Source organism: Salvelinus sp. IW2-2015, linkage group LG24, assembly GCF_002910315.2.
Source record: "Salvelinus sp. IW2-2015 linkage group LG24, ASM291031v2, whole genome shotgun sequence".
Taxonomy (NCBI): Eukaryota; Metazoa; Chordata; class Actinopteri; order Salmoniformes; family Salmonidae; genus Salvelinus; species Salvelinus sp. IW2-2015.
In genome coordinates this window covers 9,847,278-9,873,787 of record NC_036864.1, presented here as the reverse complement: position 1 = coordinate 9,873,787, position 26,510 = coordinate 9,847,278, and the positions used below count along the sequence as shown (strand labels likewise).

At 42.1% G+C, this 26,510-nt stretch overlaps 2 protein-coding genes across 3 annotated transcripts in view; both read right to left on the bottom strand.

The window, feature by feature from the left end:
- Positions 1 to 14,516, bottom strand: part of LOC111951423 (myosin-binding protein C, slow-type-like) — a 35,136-nt gene extending 20,620 nt beyond the window's left edge. Inside the window, 6 exon segments of the mRNA XM_070434727.1 lie at positions 293 to 343; positions 1,415 to 1,534; positions 2,276 to 2,470; positions 3,370 to 3,447; positions 4,700 to 4,723; positions 14,397 to 14,516. Of these exon segments, the coding sequence (XP_070290828.1) occupies positions 293 to 343; positions 1,415 to 1,534; positions 2,276 to 2,470; positions 3,370 to 3,447; positions 4,700 to 4,723; positions 14,397 to 14,493 (565 nt within the window). The 5' untranslated portion in view covers positions 14,494 to 14,516.
- A 5,900-nt stretch (positions 14,517 to 20,416) lies between these two features.
- On the bottom strand, positions 20,417 to 25,590 carry LOC111951502 (transcription factor Spi-C-like). 2 transcript variants are annotated; one of them, XM_023969634.2, is made up of 6 exons: positions 25,506 to 25,590; positions 24,936 to 25,011; positions 21,918 to 22,005; positions 21,608 to 21,711; positions 21,331 to 21,430; positions 20,417 to 21,134 (listed from the first exon to the last, which is right to left on the bottom strand). In XM_023969634.2, the coding sequence occupies exons 4-6, from the start codon at positions 21,671 to 21,673 to the stop codon at positions 20,635 to 20,637; spliced, it is 666 nt and encodes a 221-aa protein (XP_023825402.1). In that variant the 5' UTR covers positions 21,674 to 21,711; positions 21,918 to 22,005; positions 24,936 to 25,011; positions 25,506 to 25,590; the 3' UTR covers positions 20,417 to 20,634. The 2 variants fall into 2 exon arrangements, with proteins under 2 accessions (XP_023825402.1, XP_023825401.1); XM_023969633.2 differs by lacking the exons at positions 24,936 to 25,011; positions 25,506 to 25,590 and adding an exon at positions 22,160 to 22,264.
- Between the last annotated feature and the right edge of the window lie 920 nt (positions 25,591 to 26,510).

Below are 26,510 nucleotides of genomic sequence, written 5' to 3'. Positions count from 1 at the left end.
GATCCTGAATATTCTAACCAGCAAAATGCCATGTGCAAGTATTAAATGCATATCAGGAATATATTCCAAAGGTCTGAGAAAAACCTGGTGTTTAAAAGACAGGTAAGAGACCCATCCACCATCTATCCATAGTGTTCTCTATAGTTAGACTCTTCCTCACAGTAACTGTCTCCTGCAAAATGTWCTTTTGGGGTGTTGATGGGAGCACTGTCCTATAGTGGAGTCTCCATGGTAACCGACTTGACAAGATGGGAAAGAGGGGAAATTAGGATGGTTTGTCATGGTTACCAACCTGGTGGGGGCGGTGGTGATGGGGTGTTGGTTGTAGCGTCATCATCTTTATCTGCAATAAAGGTGTGATTGACACAGACCCACCTATCAAAAGCTCCAAGTCCATCACCGGTAAGGCAGGCCAACAAGACAAGCCACAAGACAAAGCATGCAAGACAAGACAGAACATGGGACTGACACGACACAACACCACCACATATGCATGTCTTTGAAATGGATAGATGAAGTTTACGAGACCATAAATGTGCTGATCGTGAGATCGAAGCGTGTCCTGTGAGAGATCACAACAGTGTCTATGAGATGGGAGTGGACGGTGATGTGAGAGATCACACGTGTACGTAAGATAAAGGAATTATGCGTAACACCACATGCTTGGTTTAGGAAAGCTGGAAGCACAAGTAAGAAGCACTGTGAGAGGAAGAGAGAGATTGAAGTTGACAAGCAGCGGCCAGAAGAACACAAGAATGTCCACAAGGGTTATGAAAGATTAAAGACCTAACTATCCAAGAAAAGCCCTGTTACTTGAGAAACCCTCTGCTTGTCGTCGATCAAAAGAGTAACTGAGCTCAGCTCCACCTCCAGAGACGTTATAAAGAGTAGSGTTGGGCGGTATCCAGATTTTCATACCGTTTTTGTAGAATACCAGAGTAAACGGTATTACCGGATGTCCACACAAGGGGTGCTATTTCTTAAAAATAAGGGTGTTATAGAGAGAGCGTTCAAGGGGGGGGTGAGGATTGAGTAAAACAGAAGCGACATATGAAACTGGACCTTTGTTGTGGTAAAAAGGCTCTGGAGCAATGCTGAGTGATGAGTGACAACTATCGGAGAGCTATAACCTTCCATACATCTAGATCAGCTGCTGCGACAGTCAACAGCCCTGTCCTTGTTGCTACAGTATAGCCTCACTATGAATTCTAGACCCTCAGCTATAAACAGTCTGTAAACTGTACTGAGAAGAAGAGACACAGAAAACACACACACACACACAAACATACATACACACACACCAACACATGTTTGTGCATACGCACATAAACGTAGTCTACCTATATACACACACGTTCTTGCATATGTACATACACGTGTTCGTGCATTTGCACAGACACACACTCTTCCAGACCTGCCGGAGGTGGGGGTGGGGTAACCTGCACCGTAACAACTGGTTGTGGAGGTGGGGGTGGTGATGGTGGTGGTGGGGTAACCTCCGTAACAACTGGCTCTGCTTCCTCCTTCACGCTTGCTGAATTGGGACAAGGCTCTCACAGATTAAAGTTACCGTCCATCTCCTCCACTCACCAATTTCTAATACAAACAAACTGCTAACTCCAAATGTATGTGCCGTAAAGTTGTCGTACTGAACTGTGCACACAGCAGACATGCTGCATTTACATGTAGCCTATATGTGCTGTTTGACCATGACAAAGCTATCAGACACGACTTTGGGGGCACTTTCGCCTCAGAAGAATTAGAACTTACTGTAAATAAAAATGCACTAGTCGACAATCTGCAGAAAGCAAAGCATGAACCAATGTATGGCTGTTGTAATGTAAATGCCAATGAAATTCATCACATTGGGTCATAGGAGCATTGGGTATTAGAGGCAAAAGGTGTCTGTCTGTCATTACAAACAGCACTTCAATCCAAATAAAACCCTGATTCATACAGATTATATCAGTCCATTGCCTGATTTGAATGTAACTTTGGCCCATATGATATATTGGYAGAAGATAAAGGGCCTTAGCAAAGACCAGAACTATGGATCTGACTCTATTAAAGACTAGAGTCAAACTGCTTCAATCAATGGTTTGAGAGTGAGACAATTGAACGGAAGCGCTTGTTACTATTTATYAGTAGGGCCAGGAGTTTTTCCTAACCACATGATCTGATCAGGAAAAACTCGGACTTCAGTTATAGCTTTAGTTATAGTAAACAGCATKCGCTTTTACTGTGAATGTCTTGAGACTGAGTGAATTTGACTTACCAGGCGGTGGGGGTGAGCAAGGGGACGGGGCCTCCTCCTTTACTTCAGAGTTCACAGACTCYACTTGCTCTTTAGCCCCGACCACAACCGCCTCTGGTTCTGGTTCTTTAGACCCATTCTCTACTGGTTCTGGCTGTACAGGCTTAAGCACCTCTATGGGCTGTGGATCCTTCCCCTCAGTCTCTACCGGTTGTTCTGTACAGCAGATAACAGTGCCAGGCTGGAGCAGCAAGCCTTGAGCAAAAGCACTAGCAGTCTCTCAAAACACATATGAGGTGCTGGCTGGACATGGATGAGTATAGATAGCCAGCAACCAGAGTGGGACGTTCCATTGACAGTCATGTCTGAATGCATGACAGGCAATCAAAATTGATAGAAATTATAAAAAGTTATCGTTAGCAACTACCAAGTAAAATTGAGGGATGTTACCAATCTGGCCATTGCATATCTATAGCTAGTCCTGGAGGCTTCAAGGAAGTATAGTTTTACTTATTCAGCAAGTTTGTACAATACTTAATTACAATGTACCACAAGCTAAAAAAACGATTTTCATTATTTCACATAGCCAATCATAACAGTTCCCAGAAATTTGAACGTGACAATGTCATCGGAATCTATTATAAGTCTAATGACAGCTACCTGCTGAATGTAACAATTAAACCTATACTTCCTCATTCACACTGAATGTACTTCCTGTGGATGACTCCATATTCCAATACAATACTTCAGTTCCTCATACAGACACACACAACGGTGACATACTTGGTAGAGAAAGCACAAGCCAGTATTGGGGACAGAGCATCACAGCAACGCCGAGCACGGGAGTGTGTTACAGTAGCAGCAGTGCAACAGTGCAACTACGGAATGATGTGCATCATATGTGCTGTTTATCAGGAAGTTGACTTATTTGGATCGCACGTAGACTATTTTGACTTAAATGCGTTATGTTTGCGTGTGAACGTGTGTGTCGTCGAGGAACAGTTGAGAAATCCCATTGTGAAAGAAGAAAAACAAGAACGGTGGACACACAACAACAAACACGTGTGTTGGAAGGGGAGAAAAGAGGGGCATGACACCAGTGCATGGTTACCCACCTGGGGGTGGAGGTGAGACCTCGAGGGATATCTCAGGTGTGGGCATTGGCGCCTCACTACTGTCTGGGGCAACACTCTCTGAGTATGTGACAAAWATAGCAGGGATGGAYGAGCTGCATTTAATAGCGCAAAGCCTCCACATCTAGCCTTTAACATACTCACTCTCCCACCAATGGGCAGACTTACTCACTGTATGCTCAACCTCACTCGCCATTTTCCATTCAGTCACACACAGAAAGGGACACATACAGTAAATCCACTGTATTCGTTTGTACATACGCATGCACAATATCAAGTGGGATATTTTCTGAATGTAGATGAACACATTTTTCCTTCAATATTTCTTTTTACAGCCATTTGCCTGAATCAGATTCATTGTTTTGGTGCTTGACCATGAGGGAATTTATTTAATTTTAAATTTAACCTTTATTTAACTAGGCAAGTCAGTTAAGAACAAATTCTTATTTACAATGACGGCATACRGGGAAACAGTGGGTTAACTGCCTTGTTCAGGGGCAGAACGACAGATTTTTACCTTGTCAGCTCGGGGATTCAATCCAGCAACCCTTGGGTTACTGGCCCAACACTCTAAGCACTAGGCTACCTGCCGCCCCAAAGTTGATGGATGAAATATATTACAGGGTTCAAATGTGTCCTTCACTTACAGTAGTATGACAGGTTTATTCAGAATTCATCTTTATGTAAATTGCAATATTTATGGCACAACTACGATTGAATARTTTCAGAGAAGTACATAAAATCAAAATCAGTCCCCGGCCAGGGATACATTTAGCCTAAACCTGTCTGTTAGCAGAGCTATTCCCCCCACTGTACGAAGCCACAGGCCCAAGACTCTGCCGCTGCTCCCAAGGTCAAAGCCTGGTGTCGGCAGGAGCGTCAGCTGAATCAACAGGCCTGGATCAGCCGGTATGCCAGGGGGAATGTGTAGATTATGACCACTCGGTCGTCACCACTGACCACTGAGCCACAGTATTACAACAGTTATATTGCCAAGCACATGTAGACCCTTCACATTTACACTTTTACAGTGTTTAAACCAGCGACCGTGTTTCCACATTCACACTGAAGTCGAAGGTGGAATGGTCACATTACATGCAGCCTCAGTAGTACCTTAATGTGCCTTCACATGTTGCACAAACGTGGTTTCCACCATCCAATAGACCAAAACTGTCAACCTAATATGGGATACATTTCCTCCTGCCTGACATAACCAAAGTATCCCATAATAATTCTCTCATACCAACTTCTCTGCTCAAAGCCAGTGCTGTGTGAGGTGAAAGAACATTGTTGGGCATCACCCTTTACTGACCTTTTTCACCATTGGACATCTCATCTGCAAAACAGAGACAAAAGAGAACAATTCAAAAGGGGGCATTTTTGATCTAGTCAATTTGTTGCGCGCCAAAGCAACTATCAAAATGTTGATACTGTAAGTGGACACATCAAAGTAGCATGTGACCGTTTTGCTGAAAGTATTAAGAAGGTCGGATATATACCTGCTACACAGTTTAATGTATAGTATCATGACTAGGATGCTATTGCTATAAGCCTATGTCTATTGTCCCCAGTGAGCCACATCATCCCTGTGGTGCACAGCACCTTGTGTCTGGACACTATATAGTAGTAACTGATTATAAAGGTACCAATTGACACACGRTGTTTGAACTCTGCACTGCCTGGACTGATCAAACCCGCATAGCGGGTCATGGGACCTATTTGGACACTACAATCTTAACCTATTAATGGACCTAAAGCTAGGCCTCAGTGGATCAAAGTCTCTATACATTCCTTGGTACGCCCTAGCCTATCAGGTTTAAACATTTACCTTGTGTGTTATTAATGGGCTAGTGAAACAGAGTCACGTGTGTTCCCYTCTGGTTCTTACCAGAAGGTTAGATAGAAAATCTCCACTCTTGCACAACACAGTGGTTCTTCCTCTTTCCTCTTCCTACTGAAAGTTAATGCAAGTTTCACAAAGTCCCATTCTGATGTTGTGTGTCAATATGCAGACTGGAGGAAAGGGAATTCCACCCAATCGTCACATTAGCCTGGTAGACTGAGGATGGATTACATAGTAACAGGCAAACACAGACATGGAGACTCTAGCAGACAGTGACAGATAGTGGCTACAAGAAGAGCACTTTCACCAAGAGTGATATCAACCCACAGACACTTTGGCATKAAAAATAACAGATTTCTACTTTGAGCCTGATAACCACGCTTATACCACTCACATCTGCATACAGTACAAGAAAACACAGGCTTTTTTGTGTGTGTGTGTGTGGTGGGGGGGGGGGGTACTTGCATCACACATAAAGTAGATAGGATGGTTAAAATGGTGGAGTCTTAGCTTAGTCATTGACAAAAGGAAAAATGAGAGTGGCTGAGTCTGAATACCCGAATGCCGTGTCCGCAACAACACGTTCCCATCTATTTCCTATGCTTCACTGGCACATTCATGTACTGTAAATGTGACGATATACATTTTAGAAAAGTGCAAGTATTCCAGAGAAATATACTGCAATTGGCATAATACATTTTACAGGCCTTTACATGTAATATGTTAAATGATGAAAGCTATCCTTTTCCATATTTTTCAGGAGTTAAAAGTTCCAGGTGCATGGTAACAATTCGATAAGTTGAAACAAAAGAGAAACCCGCACACTGCTCTCGCAAGTATCACTGTTGTTTATGATGAAAAAAGAAACCGGCACAATGCTCTCACTGCTCTCGCTAATAGCACTTTTTTTTATTGAAGCTTACGTGTCGGCCTCTCGGCCTTCGTTAGAGGTTTTTGCTCTACTAAACTAAATAAACCATCTTTGGTATAATAATTGATTACATTTCAATAGCGCTTTTCATAATCTCAAAGTGCGTCAAAAGTAAAAAACAAAGAAGCAATACATCATAAGTAGCCTAGCTATAGTTGGCTAGGTCAACCAATACATCACCATGAGTAGCCTAGCAATAGTTGGCTACGGCAACCAATACATCATCATGAAGTAGCCTAGCTATAGTTGGCTAGGTCAACCAATACATCACATGAGTAGCCTAGCTATAGTTGGCTAGGTCAACCAATACATCATCATGAGTAGCCTAGCTATAGTTTGGCTAGGTCAACCAATACATCATCATGAGTAGCCTAGCTATAGTTGGCTAGGTCAACCAATACATCATCATGAGTAGCCTAGCTTTAGTTAGGTAGGTCAACCAATAGAGGCCAAGTCTGAGTGCATGCATCCTTCAAAGATGGAGGGAAAGTTCATGGCTTGATCAGAGGAAGGAGGTCAGGGACATGGTTGATGAAGATAGTCTGGTAACGATCTTGTTGTGGGCTGCTCTGGGAGTCGGGTAGCTACTGGAATTCTCCTTCACAATGTATAGCACCCACTTGGGTGATGCCTCAGCAGCTCTGTGTGCCAGAAATCTCACCACACACAGTTCCCGAGTAGTAGCCAGTCGTCCTTATTACGAGCCTCAGCACTGCATTCCTCTACTACATCTCTCATTACTTTCAAGCTTCAGGTGACTCTTCCATTAATACATGCATAGGCCTATGGTACACTCAAGTTTACTCCAAATACATTGTTCCAAATGCTAACTTCTTAGCTAACGTAAGCACAAAACAACAACACGGAAAGGTCACTGGGTGGGTCTACAGACGATCCTTTCCAGTTCATGTGAAGACGTAACTGACGGTGCGTTCAAGACAGCGGGGAACGTGGGGGAAAAAACCTGCTACGATTGGGGAAAATATTTTTGAACAGTGGTGCAACTCGGAATTACAAGTCAGAAAATCTGGCATCAACTTTGAGCTCCGACTTCTTTGATCTGTGTCACATTCCTGACCTGTTTTCTGTTGTTTTGTATGTGTTTAGTTGGTCAGGGCGTGAGTTTGGGTGGGCATTCTATGTTTTGTGTTTCTATGTTGGGTGCAATGTGTTGCCTGATATGGTTCTCAATTAGGGGGCAGGTGTTTTACGTTTCCTCTGATTGAGAACCATATTAAGGTAGGCTGTTCACACTGTTTGTTTGTGGGTGGCTGTCTTCCGTGTCTGTATGTCTACCACACGGGACAGTTTCGTTTGTCGTTCGTGTATGTAGTCTGTTCCTGTTCGTGCGTTCTTCGTATATTGTAAGTTCTCAAGTCCAGGTCTGTCTACATCGTTTATTTGTTTTGTAGTTTGTTAAAGTGTTTTCGTGTTTCGTCTTTACTTTAAWWAATATCATTATGTCCACATTCAACGCTGCATTTTGGTCCGACCCTTTTGGTCCGACTCCTCATCCGAGGAGGAGGAATTAGACAGTCGTTACAATCTGAAGATCACCGATGTTCCGATTTTTCCCAGTCAGAGCTTATTTCGTTTCCGTATTCCCAGTTGTCTTGAACGGACCAAAAGTAGTACATTTCGACCATGGCATACTGCATACTTTTTACCAAACAGTGCGTGCTAAAGAGTATGTGGTACAATTAGTACACAGTATGCAGTTTAAACAAGTAGTAGGCAAGCCAGATTTCGGACATGGCCACCGACTGACTAAGGGAAGGAGAGGAAAAAGAGGTAGGGATAGGGGGATTTTTGGAAGGTGATGACAGTGTACTACCACAGCTCTGTTGCTAGCCTGTCCATTTCCACATAGAGTGGCACTCAGCGATGAGCACTGGGCCTGGCACAACAGCCTGTGAATGCCGCAGGGATGCCAGCCTTGCCACCCTGCCCTGTGCCAGGCACGACGGGTCCTTTGTTAATGATCCGGAGGAATACTGTGCATTACTGTCCAAAGTCCCAGAGTCCTAGGACCATATGAAGCATCTCTTTCTCTCTCTGTAAGACAGTCTGCCATGCCCCATTGTGACTTCTCTGTCCTCTCCCCTCTCTCTTCACATCTATTGCCTTTGCCAATTTCCTCTCTCTTTTTAATATACAGTAACTCCCATCCATCTCTCATTCCTAAATCCCTGTGTGCCTAATTACAGTAATACTGTAATCCAAAGTCCATACACTATTAGAACCATAATGTCCAGCCAATCTTTCGTGATTCCCATCAGACACTCCAGTTCAAATTTAGACATTGTCACACCTCACCAAAAACTTGACTTTGGCTCATCACATCAGAATCCTATAGGGTCTCACAAACACATGCATCAATGGAGATCATGGACCGCAGAGAAAGGTTTTGTTTCACCTCAGTGAACTCCCCAGTGCAGCTGACCACGCTGCAGGTATCTTCAGCTGTCACCCCTGCTGCTGTGCAGACAGATGGGCTCATGGTGACCCCAACGAGTGCCAAGCTGCCGTCTCTTCTTAATATAGACCCCGAGAACTTTTGAATGCGCACCTTTTATCAACACCCCTTCTTTGTGACTATTGTGTGTCAGTCGGACCGGCGGTCCACATAAGGGATAGTGTCCATTCGTTGCAGAATGACAAACTCTTGATTCCTAGGAGCGCTGAGAATGAGTGCTGCTAGAAGTGAAGAGGCCACAGAAAGGAACTCCTGATGACCTCAGTGTGGATGTGGGGCTGTGGTTTGAAGATTAACAGCCGACAGGGTCTCCCTGTGTTGTTTACCTAAAGGCTTGATTTATGTGGAGTGGAATTTGGAAAGCGACGACCATGCTGTCTGAGGTAACGGAGCAGGGAGAGTGATGGGGGCTGAGCGATTGTAAATATACCGAGGTGAGGATGAGGGCTTTCTTCCCACTGAAACCCAAAACTTTTGCTGAGAGCAGGCAGTGTAGTGGATGATGCTGGTCTTTTGACTCTGGGTGGGAGTGGCCTGAGTGAATCATCATCTAAAATGATGGTGTGACAATGGCGGGTGGTGAGGGAGAAAGTGAGGGAGTGAGAGTGCAATAGAGAGAGCGAGAGACAGCAAGCGAGAGAGGATTAAAAGTCCGCTCATTATGAACTATTTCAGGGACCAAGGAATCCAGGTCCCAAGAGCTCCATGGGTCACTCAGCAAGCCAGCCAGCCAGTCAGTCCGTCATCTCTCATCCTGCTTTTTAAAGARTTGGGTCTGCAGTCTAAACCAATACCACATCCAGCAGCCTCCTCCTATTCAGCTGTTCAGAGTCATTTATAACAACAATACTTTTTTCACAGTCATTTATCTAGTCTTCTGCAACAGAGCAGCTATTTATGGAAGGCGGTTGCGGTGGACTGGCATGCAACTGCCTCCCCTTCCCCTGTGTGTTTGTCTCAGACGGGATGATGAATGTTTATTATGGTGGATAAACTTTCTGCAGGCATCTCTCCTGTACTAATAAAACCCACTTTATAGTAGTGCTGTGTGTTATACGTGTACAACAGGAAGCTAAGCTGTCCAACAGTCTCATGGTACCTCACCCCAAAGAGATGTCGTAGATGTTAAACTTCTCCTAGCTCACCCAGCCTCTGCTACACCACATTGAGATGTTGACATTTATTGAGAGCCCTATCAAAGCAACACGGGCAAACAATAAACTGGTACTGAAATCTGATTGAGGCCAGTAAAGTGAATGGTATGTTTTTGTGCTCACAGCTGACTGTTTAAAGATGCCAAAAGGTGGATCGGACCGGTTGCTGCATAACTGGTCTAGTCCTCAAATTTATTGCCACCATATTTATTGAATAACTTCCATGAACGCAATCTTGCAAAGCCCTCTCATTCCAGCCTATAAGCCCCATTGTCCTGCAGGCGAGAGAAAACACAGGCAGAGTGGCTTGGATGTATGTGTGGAGAGAAGAGAGTGCGTACCATTTCTGATGTGCGAATACTGCTGCAGATAAAGCTACGGTCCACCAGAAGATAAACGGTTTATAATAAAACATTTTATTCACTCCGTTGTGGTGGTGTCCAAGCGATGAATATACTGTTCTGTTCCTGTACATGGGCATATCTTACTATTGAGCAAAGTTCCCAAAGACCTGAACTAATGGAGAAGAAGTACTAGCATAGCAGAATTACAGACAAGACGGACACAGAGTGATTAGGTCTATGCAGACAAGCAGCGATATACTATTGAGGGCTCTGCCATAGAAAGGAGGAGTGAGATGAATATGGAGTTGAATATGGGGGATGMGTTTGGGATCTTGTTTGGCTTCTGCTGCACAATAACATGTCATCCACCCTGCCATCCATTCATCAGTCATCAGCAAGATCGAGGACAGAATGTATCCATTATCCGGAAGGCATCTTCATCCCAACACGATCCCAAGAGTCCATCCAGATTGCATCACCCTTCAGGGGTCTTCTTCGCTGGTGTCCAGCTCAGCCCAGCGCCACGCACCAGGGATCATCAACATTCTTCCACCAGGGCTCATCACGTCTCCCTCCAGTGGGCTCCTAATCACCATGAGACCACTGTCCATCATGCCAACAGCAGCAACAACAGTTTTTTTTATTTTTATAAACCTTCATCTCAGATGAGGTAGAAACATCCGAGCAGAAATACAGTACTGTTGTCGCCAAAGACACTTTCTCAATTACCGTGAGCAAACTCCTGGTAACTCTCAAAGTAGGGTTTGGAGAACTTAGACCAGAACTTTTGTCTAGTGCTAAATAGCTACTCAATAAGGCCAACAAACGAATAAAACAAACACCAAAATAAACAATGCAAAATCAATATGTTGCCCTTATTTACACAAGAAAAAAGAATTAAGGGTTAATGGAACTTTTCCTCATAGTATATGCCAGTAGAGAAAATCAACCAGTAACTACAACATGAACGTAAAAGAACATGTGCATTACAATTATCAGTCCGTTATCAGCCGTTGTTAATACACTAAACAAGCAGGATCCTAGATGCAGCCTGAAATTCTAACAAAGCGTTGATTCAGGACAGGTTGTACAGTACAGTTTGCTGAAATCCTTTCTGTACACTCAGTGACGAGAACAGGGGCGCTCCTACCTTTCTTTGTGGGCTCTGGCATCTTGAGCCGGGTCCCAAGAAAAGCGTCAACGAATGAAAAGCTGCAGGTAGGTAGGTGCCTTCAGATCAGCGTGATTGTACGGGAGGCCAGGTGGGACACGGGAGCCCTCAGTCCAGAGGGAGAGAGATAAAGATGGGCGACCACCAGGGAAATTCTCTGGGACCCTCAGACCAGAGTGATGGGAAGAGATGAGGAGGGCACAGTGTGGGACAGTATGGGAATCTCAATTGGGGAGAGGCGGCACAGTGACACATCTAGAGGAGTCGGGCTTCCTGTCTTTATATAGCAGGGCAGCAGGCCCCTCCTCTCTCTAGCTGACAGTACAGCTCCATCCTGCCCCCAGCATCACTGTCCTCACTGGCCTCTATGCCAGCTCTATAGGCTGCTCTCCCAGGGATTCGGTGTGATGCTGGGTGGGGAGACTCTGGCAGAGGTGTGGTTCTTATTCTAAAGGKTCTAATTCCTCATCCAAACAGTGGTGGATCCAAATGATTGGTTTCTYATGATTTCCTGAAGATTGTCAGATGAAAGGATGCTGAGGTTAGCACTATGACGTACATAACTGGCCAGCCGCCAGTATACTTTGAATTTCACACTGGCCCCTCAGGGCTGTGTGGCATCAAATGTCTTGCTGTACAGGTGTGATGTAATCTGATAGGGGTACATACGCTACTATCCTGGAACTCTAAAATACCATGTCAAAACCGGTACAGATAACACACTGTTTGTGAAATAGATGCACTTTTAGGAGTAATACATGTATGCACGTTCAAAAAACAGAATTGGGACAGAACATTTCAACTGTGGCTTAATTAATTATTGTAATATATAGAAGGCAGACAGAGGCTCTTGGACCATCCGTTGCCTATACAGTATCAAAATAAACAGCACATTGGGAATACAACATTTTGTTGATTTATTTAGTGTTCCGTGAACTGGATGCCACCATTGCCCAGGCTATCAACCCTGAATGAGGTGGACATTGTGTGTGTGGGGCAAAAAAAAATCAGTAGGGTTGCCAAAATCCTGGAACTTTCAATAAATTCCCTGGTTTTCCCAGAATCCAGGTTGGAGGATTCCCAGAGACAGGCGGTAATAAGCAGGACATCTGGAAKCCTTCAACCAGGATTTCTGGAAAACCAGGGAATTTATTGAACGTTCTAGGAATTTTGCAACCCTACGCATCAGTCTGGGTTCCGGAATGCAAACAGTAGCGAACAAAATAAGGCAATGAGGGAGGAGACTGGTCAGTTAGGAACCGTGGTAAATAGGGCATAAAAGCCAGTGAGACATTTCGGGCGTGAGATTAATCTGATAGTTCCTGATGATTCAGTCACATTCGTTAGGCCTATACCAAGAGCTATTTGAGTGACTTTGTGGGTTCGCTGCAAATAAAAAGATTGAGAAGACAAGCTTATATAGACTTTATGCCAAGTGTCAGAGATCTGTGTAATCCTCGAGGGATGCTGTCCAAGTAAGTAGGCCTGCCTGCGGGGCCAATAAATACCGGAGAGCTGCCTGGGCGGTGGTTATATGGCCTATAGTTAGAAAGCTGTCATGAACCTTGACATTTGACATATCCGACATGGAAAGAGGGTTTGATAGAGAATTTTGAGATTGGTGCGGTTGCTAGGAGGCTAATTAACCTTTTAGCACGTCGGGTGAGTGATACATCAGGCAGAGAGGCTGTGACGATTCAGTCAACAAGGCTTAAAGCTGTTGGGACTTAAAAGGAGAGGTCATCTTGGTGCTTTTATAAAACACACAATGAGGGCTTCTTATTGTGGGCAGTCTCAGGCTCCTGCTGAGACTTAACATAACATAACCACTCAACACCAGGATCCCATTTTCCCAACACTTCATTTGTTCCTGAAAACTGTTCCACTGCATCTTGTGCTATCATTCACTCAGTGTATCAACAACATACCAAGGTGTGGCCAATATCAGCGCAGTGCTGCCCTTGTCCATTGAACACAAAAGACCACAGAAGACTGTTGACTATCTGAAACAACATCTCTGCCTGCAGCCTTTCAGGCTATCCTATTGAAATGGGACAGTAAAGCCCTTCATAAAGAAACCCTGCAACTAATTTGTCGAATCTCTGCATATGTKCTGCACACCTACTACGCACATTGTCTCCTAATAACGTGAAAGACTTGAATGATTCACACCAGACAGATTTCATGAAGAAAAAAATGTGTCCTTACTTAGGCCTAGTGTTAGGTGACTGCCTTCACCTAACAAGTATGTGGCCTTTCTTGGTAACAGACACACACAAGCTCTGTACCCCATTTATAACTCAGAGTGGGCTCCAGTGGTAAATGCAAGGCTTAGGGCAGTATCATGTGGGTCTGCTACAAAGAGCACACAAAACCATTTGGAATTGCTTGGTCTGGGCAGGAGTTGGCATCACAGGGGAGATTTAGCCATGAGGTCACCCTTGCGAACTGATAGGAACAACCAGGGGTAAACAGCGCCCCTCAGTGGAACTACACTGACCCTTGCTGGTCACACAAGGGCATAACAGCTCTTACCATTCTACCCATGAAACACATGATGAAACTAACACCAACACATACACATGACATGCTCCCAGGCATGTACACATGCAGACCAATAGTATGTAGACATACTCTAGTCAATGGTTACATCAAATTGTTAACCTCACACAAAAGGAGAGATGACAATCATACAGACCAGGCAAAGGATCACACTCAGCCAAGAAACTGCTATTACAGTGATGCTCATTACCGCATAATTCTGTTCCCAGAGGAGAATGGCCCATTTTAAACGTTGAGGGTAGGATGGAAAGTAGACTATAAATAGACTCACTTCTTCCTCCGTATGGTGATGGAACTCCCCATGCTCTGATCAAATGTCTCTCTGACTTAAGGGCGAATTTTTTTAAAGGTTATCTATCTGGATTTCGGCTATCGGATAGGATTAAATGAAAAAAAATTGAATGAATAGAAGGGGGGTCTCCAAGACAATGATTAATCCATTCTGTTGTTATGTATTTAATCCTATCCGATAGGCGAAATARAAAAAAAACTAGGCCTATGAAAGAAAATGCAGTAGCCCGAACTCACCTCGCACTCTGCAGCGTTGTCTCAACTGGTTTTTACGTATAAGCAATAGGCCTACATACTTTTTCAAAGAAACGTTTATCAGGTGAAAACATGGCATCTCTCCATCGTGTCAACAGTTATTATACCTCAGTGGTGTCAACAGCTGGGCAGGTGAGATTAATAATTATGCACGCGCTCCACGGTGGCCACAGATTTTTCCCGCGTGAATTTAGTTCCAATCATGCAAATGTCGAGACTTGACTCGAGAAACATAATTACATTTAGTTGAAAACGGAATGGATTATGTAATTTCATGAATTGAAAATGCATAAATACCAAACTAGTCCCCCGACATGGTCACGACTCATGTGGTTTGGGTATGTGTTTCAATTACATAATTTTTCATGAGATTTATTAGACTTTATTAACATTTAACAAGAAAGAAACATAAGTAAACATTATGAAACATAAATATTATAAAATATATATTATAAACTGGGGTGGTTCGATCCCTGAATGTTGATTGGCTGAAATCCGTGGTATATTTAAGCAATAAGGCACAGGGGTGTGGTATTTGGCCAGTATTTCACGGCTAAGACATGTTCTTTTGCACAACGCAACATGGTGGGCCTGGATACAGCCCTTAGCCGTGCTATATTGGCCATATACGACAAACCCCAGAGGTGCCTTATTGCAATTATAAACTGGTTACCAACGTAGTTAGAGCAGTTCAAATATTTGTTTTGTCATACCCGTCGTATACGGTCTGATATACCACGGCTGTCAGCCAATCATCATTCAGGGCTCGAACCACCGAGTTTATAACAGACCTTATACCAAGGGTTTGACAAAACATTTATTTTTACTCTTCTAATTACGTTGGTTTATGGCCAATTTACAATGGCTAAGGGCTGTATCCAGGGTTGCGTCTTGCCTAAGAACAGCCCTTAGCCGTGGTATATTAGCCATATACCACACCCTCTCGAGTCTTATTACCTAAATATACACTGAGTATATAAAGCATTAATTGATTTAGGCTATAGATTTGTATCAGAAGCTAGGCCTGCTGTGTGAGATTTTACAGGTACAGTTGAAGTCGGAAGTTTACATACACTTACATCATTTTTCAACCACTCCACAAATTTCTTGTTAACAACTATAGTTTTGGCAAGTCGGTTAGGACATCTACTTTGTGTATGAGACAAGTCATTTTTCCAACAATTGTTTACAGACAGATTATTTCACTTATAATTCACTGTATCACAATTCCAGTGAGTCAGAAGTTTACATACTAAGTTGACTGTGCCTTTAAACAGCTTGGAAAATTCCAGAAAATTATGTCATGGCTTTAGAAGCTTCTGATAGGCTAATTGACATAATTTGAGTCAATTGGAGGTGTACCTGTGGATGTATTTAGAGGCCTACCTTCAAACTCAGTGCCTCTTTGCTTGTAATCATGGGAAAATCAAAAGAAATCAGCCAAGACATCAGAAAAGAAATTGTAGACCTCCACAAGTCTGGTTCATCCTTGGGAGCAATTTTCAAATGTCTGAAGGTACCACGTTCATCTGTACAAACAATAGTACGCAGTATAAACACCATGGGACCACGCAGCCATCACACCGCTCAGGAAGGAGACGCGTTCTGTCTCCTAGAGATGAACGTACTTTGGTGCGAAAAGTGCAAATCAATCCCAGAACAACAGCAAAGGACCTTGTGAAGATGCTGGAGGAAACAGGTACAAAGTATCTATATCCACAGTAAAATGAGTCCTATATCGACATAACTCAAAGGCCGCTCAGCAAGGAAGAAGCCACTGCTCCAAAACTGCCATAAAAAAGCCAGACTACGGTTTGCAACTGCACTGGGGACAAAAATCGTACTTTTTGGAGAAATGTCCTCTGGTCTGATGAAACAAAAATGGAACTGTTTGGCCATAATGACTATCGTTATGTTTGGAGGAAGAAGGGGGAGGCTTGCATGCCGAGAACACCATCCCAACCGTGATGCACGGGGTGGCAGCATCATGTTGTGGGGGTGCTTTGCTGTAGGAGGGACTGGTGCACTTCACAAAATAGATGGCATCATGAGAGAGGAAAATTATGTGGATATATTAAAGCAACATCTCAAGACATCAGTCAGGAAGTTAAAGCTTGGTCACAAATGGGTCTTCAAATAGACAATGACCCCAAGCATACTTCCAAAGTTGTTGTAAATGGTTTATGGACCACAAAGTCAAGGTATTGGAGTGGCCATCACAAAGCCCTGACCTGAATCCTATAGAAAATGTGTGGGCAGAACTGAAAAAGCGTGTGCGAGCAAGGAGGCCTACTAACTTGACCCAGTTACACCAGCTCTGTCCGGAGGAATGGGCCAAAATTCCCCCAACTTATTGTGGGAAGCTTGTGGAGGCTACCCGAAACGTTTGACCCAAGTTAAACAATTTAAAGGCAATGCTACCAAATACTAATTGAGTGTATGTAAACTTCTGACCCACTGGGAATGTGATGAAAGAAATCAAAGCTGAAATAAATCATTCTCTCTACTATTATTCTGATATTTCACATTCTTTAAATAAAGTGGTAAACCCAACCCGACCTAAGACAAGGAATTTTTACTAGGATTAAATGTCAGGAATTGTGAAAAACTGAGTTGAAATGTATTTGGCTAAGGTGTATGTAAACTTCCGACTTCAACTGTTCTGACTGGCTTTTGCTATAGGATACTACACTGAGTGTACAAAACATTAAGGACACCTGCTCTATCCATGACAGACTGACCTGTTGAATTCAGGTGGAAGCTTTGATCCCTCATTGATGTCACTTGTTAAATCCACTTCAATCAGTGTAGATGAAGGGGAGGAGACAGGTTAAAGAATACTTTTTATGCCTTGAGACAATTGAGACAAGAATTGTGTATGTGTGCCATTCAGAGGGTGAATGAGCAAGACAAAATATTTAAGTGACTTTGAACAGGGTATGGTAGTAGGTTCCAGGCGCACCGGTTTGTGTTAAGAACTTCGACACTGCTGGGTGTTTCACGCTCAAAAGTTTCCCATGTATATCAAGAATGGTCCACCACCCAAAGGACATCCAGCCAACTTGACACAACTGTGGGAAGCATTGGAGTCAACATGGGCCAACATCCCTGTGGAACGCTTTCAACACCTTGTAGGCTGCAACTCAATATTAGGAGGAAGGTGTTCCTGTATAGTCAGTGTATATGTGCATAATATATGTAAATGTATAAGTATGTATAATACTTATATGCTCATATGTGTGACACATGTAGTATTCAAATGTTTATTACATATACACTGAGTATACCAAACATTAGAAACACCTTCCTAATATTGAGTTGCATACCCTGTTCAAAAGCACTTATTTTGTCTTGCCCATTCACCCCTTGAATGGCACACATACACAATCCATGTCTCAATTGTCTCAAGGKTTAAAAATCCTTCTTTAACCTGTCTCCTCCACTTCATCTACACGGATTGAAGTGGATTTAACAAGTGACATCAATAAGGGATCATAGCTTTCACATGGATTCAGCTGGTCAGTCTGTCATGGATAGAGTAGGTGTCCTTAATGCTTTGTACACTCAGTGTAGTATCCTATAGCAAAAGCCTACACTACATGCCAGTCACATACCTCTGTCTGTGTAAAATCTCACACAGCAGGCCTAGCTACTGATAAAAATCTACAGACTAAATCAAGTCAGTCTTCAAATGATTGATGATTGAATTGATGATGATCGAATTGATGCTTGATATTTACAATAGATTACAGTTTTTCATGTGGAAATGTGTCCTTTACAGTTTTCCCTGATGGCACTTCCGCAAGGCACTCAAGGTCGGTCTGCTGAACTGATAGGTCAGTTTCTTCTTCACCTTGAAGATCTCTCCAGACCGGGCGTAGTTCCTCAGCGCCCTGGACATCTTCTGGTAGGTCATGGGCCTCCTGTTGCCTTTCCTCTGCCCCCAGAGTGCTGCTACCTGTTCCTTGTTCCGGGAAGAGAAGCTGAACACTCCGTCTGCTGCCGCTGGCACCCAGGAAARGCAGTGGYRCATGCCAAGGTTRTCCAGCATCTCAAACAAGAAGTGAAACAGACGCACCTTTCTACCTGTAACCACAGTAACAATGATAAGATAGAGTGGAGCGGTTAACAATATCCCGTCATAATTGATAATAAAAATCCCTTTGTGAGATGACCAGCTGTGATGGTGTTCAGTGGTAAAGTTGTAAACATTTAGCTCATTTTATATGTATGTAAAACGTACAGAGATAAGCGGTGTATGGTACCATTGTCCTTTACAGTTAAAGGCAGGTCTCTTTAGGCATTGGTCCCTCAGGGCAGCATGAGTTCCAGTGGCAGTATCTGCTAACCACAAAAAGGGAAGTTGCCTCTCTCACCAGGTCCAGTGTGGTGTGTGGGTGCTGGTCTTGCTGGCATAGTATGTGGCAATGTGTGGTCTGTCCCTTTCTCAGGCGGTATAGTGTTGTTTTGGTCCAGTAGTGTTGTTGGGTAGCCACCATGTGATTGCATAGCCTGAAAAACAAGTTTTTTTTAACCAACTGAGTTGTATGACTGAGACAAGCAGAACATCACCCAATTAGCTATAGCCATATACTGTGTATCTTTCACAGATCAAAGTGCTGTCTATGACAGGCTGACCTAAGCATCATGGGGAGGCTTATATCATTGAATGCGTACCTTTTCCTCATGGCACCAGTGATCACAACAAGTTTCACCAGAGTTTCCTTCCATTGTCACTGGTGTAGGCAAAGCACAGACACCTCCCACTGCAATAGTGTAGAACAAGAGGTGGCATTAAAAATATACAATAATCAATTTATTTGTGTGATTCATAACACTAATAGAGAATAACCTTTTTCTCCGCCATCTCTAGTGCCATGTCTGTAGTGTTCCTCCAGAAAGTCCAAAATCACCTCCAGATCTGTCTGGTTGTCTTCGAAAGAATTCTAACAAAGATAACCGATTCAAATTGCACAGCACTCACACATACAGTTCAGTTTGAAAGTGTGATGTCAAAATACATCACTGTGCAGTTATCCTTAAGCTTATAACGGTCTCATATTTACCATCGTTGTCGGATGCACATAGATTGCTGCAGTTACAGGTCCTGATCCCAGGTTTTTCACAGAGTTGTGTGTTAGATGAAATGCATGAAGGAACTGTGTGACACCCAGGCTTTTATTATGCCTTCTCAACATGACAGCCAGTTGGGGCTGCCTTGCTTATCGCCTGGCCTGCACTACTCACCACAACTAGGCTACCGTAAATAAACCTTCACCACAGGAACAATGACCACCACCCCACAAAGCCCACCACCAGAGAAGCACTGTCTCCCAGGACTGACCACATCCTCACCGCTGGGCAAGATAAGAGCAGCCATGGGTTCTCTTGACAGGAAAACAGCACTTATCACAATGGTTTGCCTTTTGGGATAGAGATACACCTTGTGTTCATGTCTTACAGAGTGTGGATTGATGGGGAATTGTGAGTGAGGGGTAGACAGTGTTGTTATTGCCGTTGCACAAGCAGACATATTTGGCTCATTCAACAAAGTTCATGGTTTTCTCTTTTTTTGCCTCTTTTTTTCCTAGGACACAACAAGGATGGGACACTTGTTGGAACTCATGACATTTTCACCATTGTTAGGTAAGCAAGAATAGCACAGTTATGAAGTCAGTGTTGAAGTTAGTGTTGACGCAGTGATGAATAATTCATTGCCAAAAATGAAAGCGTATACACAGTACAAACACAAATTATACAAACATTATTTATTAAAATACATCAATGTGTGTGAGATACAAAGGATTTAAATTCATTATTTACAAAATGACATGCAGTAATACATGTTCATATTTGAAACCAACATTTTAGATATTTCCCTTTACATGTACAGTACCCACACCGAATGCTTATAACTGGTTGACAGTTCTCATAGGAATTTAAAAAAWATATATTTTCATTATTTACATATTCAATGATCCACAATACCTGATCAATGGTCATTACATTTTCTTTTAAATGGCATAACTAACGGAGAGTAAACATTTTTACATTTTCTTTACCGTGACTGTTACGTTTCCTGACACCCATAACACAATGGCTGCATAACAAGCCCCAGTTGTTGGCCCCCACAAAAGTATGCAGGAGTAGCCGTATGAATTGACAGCTAGCTAAAGCAGCTTTTAACCTCTGTTATTTTCCACAGTGATATTACCTGAGTTCACGCCTTGGTGACTGTGGATGAAGTGAAGGTTGTGGCAAGATCACAGTCTCCCTGGAGGGAGTAATGTCCATACCAGCTGTGCCAGTCAGGTGCAGCAGCAGAGCCATAGTAAGCCTGTTCAGCTGGGGCATGCTGCTGGTGGAGGAGCACCTCCCGCCCAGGGTGGCCAGCCCCGGGGTGCCCGGCGGGGGGAATGACGTGACTGATGCCCCCAAGCCTTTGGATGATCGACGGGTTGAACTGGTAGGTGAGTTTGCGGCGCACCTTTACGATCTCACCCGTTCGGCTGTAGTTGCGCAGCGCCCGTGCCATCTTCTGATAGGTCATGGTCTTGCGGTTGCCCTTGCGCTTGCCCCAGCACTCGGCCAACTTCTCTTTGTTCTTGGAGATGAAGTGGAAGGTGCCGCTGCCACGGTCCGTCCACTGGATGGAGTCAGCCGTGTTGGGATCGCCCAGAGCCTCATGCAGGTACTCATAAAGACGCAGCTTCTTGCGACCTGATGAGATGAAAAGGTTGACTTTAGTTATAATAAAATCATAAACAGGCAGAGATTCAGTTGTAACGATGTCAATTTGATACTTGGCAATCAAAAATCTGAGAAACATGTTCAATTCCAGCATGTGTGGTTGTACTCTCTGACATTTCTTACAGACATTGTCAACACTCATCGCTGATGGCCAAACACTGCTCACCTTTGCCGTTCCTCGGTTGCGGTGCGATGGAGTAGAACTGGGGGTAGTCCATGGTTACAGATGGACCCAGTGAGTCGTAAGGAACAACATGAGGCCATGACTGGCAGGACGAGGAGAGAAAAACTGGTCAGGTGAGTCACATTCACATGAGACATGACACATGCATGTACTGTAACCATACATCACAGTTGTGCAAACTTGGAGAAGTCAGTCAATAGTACTATACTGGTAAAATACAATCACTTGTTCTGTACACTCACTTGTTCTGTACACTCACCGTTTGCTCATTCCAGTCATATGGACCTGGCACATCAAAAGGGTGGGTGATGGGGTAGCAGCACATTATGCTCGATCGCGTTGGAGGCTCAAAGTACTTATACTCTAAGTAGAGGGAGAAAAATATACTCATTGAATAGAGTCTTCACTGCCAGAACCAATGAGACTAAAATGTATTGAATAATTTTTCTGTAATGCTCAATACAAAGAAAATATTAACAATAATGTCCGTGCCTAATATAATGATGGTGATTGTTAGCATTCAGATTTAAATCTGGTTTTCTGGAATGAGTTTTGAAGTGTAAGTTTACCTGTATCACAATACGGATCGTCAGAGTGCCGTTGAATCACATCAATTGCATCCTGGAAGTGCTGGTTGATGTCATTATCCAGGGAGCTCTAGGAAAACATCGATAACATGCAATCAACTACAATGTCGTAATTAGGAGAAAAGTTAAGCTACAGAATGAATAGGAATAAATGCCTTATTCTAAAACAACATGGAATGTATTCAAAATAAAACTAAATTGATCTTCAATCCGTCATGACTCACCATTTTGGATATTTGAGTGTAAACTTCAGACAAGGCAAGCAGTGTCTGACCACTGTCTGTGTGAGATGGATGTACTTGTGCAAGTGTATATATAGTGGTGTTAGCCCCAATATTCACCTTTCGGCTAAAACGAAGTGTCAGATAAAGAGATTGGTCGATTTAAATGTGTCAACGTCAATTCGTGGTTGGCAACACTTCTCTTTTTGGAAGAGCAGATCAGATACACCTCCCACAATCACTCTTTCACACTGTGACTAGATCAGATCACATGAATAACAATAACCTCTCTTATTTCATTTATCCAGGAATATCTTCCAATAGCATTCTAATTAGCATTTCTGGGTAGATATTTATTAACATACATATTATCTTATCATAAATGCTCTTCAGTAAATATAGACTTTACTGTAAATTGAAATCTGAGAACCTTGAACTGCTGGGTGAAATGTCTATATAATTTCCATTATATCTTCAGTGTTTTAAGTGTATTGTATGACATGGCTAACACTTACAGAGCCTATAGAAAGTCTACACTCCCTTTCACTTTTTTTTCACAATATGATGCGCTACAAAGTGGGGTTGAAATAGATTTAATTGTCATTTTTTGTCATTGATCTATGCAAAATACTCCATAATGTCAAAGTGAAAAGAAAATTCTACACATTTTTACAAATTAATAAAATTGAATAACTAAAATATAGTTGTTGCATTTCAAGCACATATTCAACTACAAAGACTAGGGAGATTTTCGAAAGCCTAATAAAGAAGGTCAGTGTTTGGTAGATGGGCAACAATAACAAATCAGACATTGAATATATCTTTAAGCATGGTCAAGTTAATAGTAATGCTGTGGATGATGTATTAAACCACCCAGACACATCAAAGATGCAGTCGTCCTTCTGAACTGAGCTGCAGGACAGGAAGGAAACTGCTTAGTGATGTCACCACGAGCCCATTGATGATTTTTAAAACAGCTACAGAGTTCAATGGCTGTGATGGGAGACAACAGGATCAACGTTGTAGTTGACTCCACAATAATTACCTAAATGACAGAGCGAAAAGAAGAATAAAATATACAGAATATGCATCCTGTGTTCAACAAGGCACTAAAGTAATACTGAGCGGAAAAAACACAGCAAAGGAATACACTTTTGGCCTAAATGCAAAACCTTATGTTTGTAGAAAATCCAACACATCACTGAGTAACTGCCTCCTTATTTTCAAGCATGGTGGTGGTTGCATCATGGTATGGGTATGCTTGACATTGGCAAAGACTGGGATGTTTTTCAGGATGAAAATTAACAGCATGGAGCTAAGCACAGGCAAAATCCTAAAGGACACTGGGAGAGGAATTCACCTTTCAGCAGGACAATAACCTAATCTACACTGGAGTTGCTTACCAAGAATACAGTGATGTTATAATGTTTTGACTTAAATTTGCTTGAAAACCTATGGCAAGAKTTCAACTTCGCTGTCTAGCCATGATCCCCCAATACCTTGACAAAGCTTGAAGAATTTTGAAAAGAATAATGTGGGAATATTGCACAATCCAGGTGTGCAACGCTTTTATGAGATTTACCCAGAAAGAGTCACAGCTGTAATCGCTGCCAGAGGTGGTTCTAACATGCTTTGACTTAGGGGGGTGAATACTTATCTAATCAAGGTATATTAGTGTTTTATTTTTCATTCATCTTTTTTTTAAATTACATTTTTCTTCCACTTTGACATTACAGAATATGTGTAGATCATTGACAAAAAAAGTACAATTAAATAATTTTTTATCCCACTTTGTAACATAATAAAATGTGAAGAAAATCTAAGGAGGTGTAGATTTTCTATAGGTACTGTATCTGTAACCGAACTGCAGTCATTGACATCAAGTGATAAAAACCCTATTAGTTTTCCATTCTAAAGCCTGAGTATAAGCTCCATATAGCCTTTAGCCCATTTAGCCTTTTTTCATAGTAAATTATTATGGACACACTGGGGATGGCTCCTGATCTATCAAAAGTAGTGAAAAGTGTTGRATCATGTCTGGTAAATAGTTGATCTGTATTTCAGTAGATTAGCAATCTGTTGGTTTTAGAATTGATACAATGTTGCTGATTTATCCTGACTTGTAATGGATATTACTGTATGCCTAAAACAAACACAATAAGGTGTGCATGATGAGTGTTGATTTCAGCAGGAGACTGAAAAGTATATGATTAAAAACCATACTTCCCTAATTCTAATGATGGACTCATCTGCACCTGTTAAAACCTTGTGTAACGTGATTGCACCCTCTGAACCACTAGGGATTGCTAATGTACTCACCACAGTTTCTATATTTTTAACAGCATTTGTTGATTTAATTTTCACCCTTGATACTTCATCGCATTAAACAAACTAGGTGATGATAAAAATAATAAAAATACAATACATAAGTACTGTAACTATAACTTGCTGTGAGTCGATTACATAGATTGAACCTTTTTGAGACGATTAACGTAATTATTAAATATTTCAGTAAATCAATGTGGGCCACACCATATGGTCACTGTGGCAACCATATGTTGTACAGCTATCACACATTTTTATAAATAGATATGTGTTGCTTGACTGGAACTGTGGAACTGATCTATGCATTATGGGTCAGACTTCTGACCTGAGTCATAAAAGCTATCGTTAATGATTCACGTATAAGTATTTGTCTTGTCCGCAAATCCCAACTCCTCCCTCTCCAAATAAACAAGGGATTTTTGAGAAGTTAATTTCTTAGATGCTGCCAACATACGTTTTAAATATCAACGGACTGACTCCTGAAGTTCCCCTTTCAGGTTCGCTGAGTGTGAATACAGCGGGGATCTTGCCTGGATGGGTAGATTAAAAGATTATGGACACAATGCAATAAAGATGCACAGATTATATCTATCCGTATCCCTAGCCTACACAATGGCATATACTGTAAAACCGCTGTCTACACTCACTGAACTAGACCATACATTTATATAACTAGCCAGTTTTTGGGTGCATGTGTGTGCGTGTGTATAGATGTGCGTGTGCTTGTGTGGGGTTTTCTCTCTGTGACTAGGATTGCTTGAACGCTAGAAACCACGGTACCTAAATGTTCTCCCCCTCTAGTTTTCTTTCCATTGTACACATTAACATGGTCAAACTTCTATCAAAAGTAAACTATAAATCAATAACAACAACCATGCAACCAATAATGCAGGCTCTCTTGACTCCCTCTATTCACTAAATGTATTTGTATAGATTGTGATCAAGTACATGTTTTGATTATAACATCACAGCTATAGTTCTAACAATTAACCCATAGCAGGAAGAATGAGGTTGAAATATTTACCTGAGAGCGGTCTGTGCGTGCGTGGGTGTGTATGAGTGCGTGTCTGTGCCAAGGTGTTTACATTTAATCATAAAGCAGCCATGAGGGCGCTTTATCTCTCCAAACAAAGAAGCATTTTTCTTCCCGTTCTCTGCAGGCTCTATTGAAAAAGTCTATTTATATCAACACCAATGAGGGAAGGGCAGTGTAACCGCAACACGGTCGACACCTATTCAACTTCTTTATTTACTGGCACTCAATGAAAATCAAGAAGTACTAAAGCCACTGACACAGATTAGATCAGTGGAATAAAGTTTGTGAGGCAACAGGGTTGTAATACTATATCAGTGAGATCATGTTATGGTCGGGGCATATATTTAGATTATGGATGTTGAGTTTCTTTTGTTATTTTGTATAATTTTTTGTTCTGAAAGAATGTATTTTCTTCTCACTATAACTGTAGATGCCACTGGTTCCTATTAACGGAGAAGGAATGAATTTGAGACAGTCAATGTCAACAGTGTAGATAACCTTTGGCTTGTGGTCAAATATGCATAGAGAAAATTTAATCACGTGTACTACATAGAAAAAAATATGATGTATATCTCTGAGATTGTTTTATATATAATTTCAAATGAAATAATACAGAATTAATAACTTAATTTCTACTCTTTCCATTTGAAATTTTAGCCAGTGAATCCATGGACATGGAAATGTGAATATGAGTCACTTATAATTATATCCACAACAGGAAAAACTGTTCCACACATGGCCACTAGGAGGTAGTAAAGACACATCACACCATGTCAGAAAATTATAATAATACATCTAATTTAGTCAATCCTTCAGTTCAAAGAAAAAACGGTATATGTATGTACTTCATAGAAAGTGTTAACATTTATTATTTTTTTAACAGAGCGAGAATTAAGGTTGGGAATGTTTGCTGAGTAACCATAGTGTGTTTCACAATGAATAAAAATGGCAAAGGGACATTTTCTRATCAAATCTATTTCCCCCACACCGGCC

Bases quoted from the DNA above. Each gene is read 5' to 3' on its own strand.
- LOC111951502 (XM_023969633.2), bottom strand. The intron at 21,431-21,607 runs GTGAGTGTACAG...TCGTCCTGCCAG, and splicing joins ATGACTGGAATGAGCAAACG to TCATGGCCTCATGTTGTTCC. The intron at 21,135-21,330 runs GTGAGCAGTGTT...TCATCTCATCAG, and splicing joins GCAACCGAGGAACGGCAAAG to GTCGCAAGAAGCTGCGTCTT.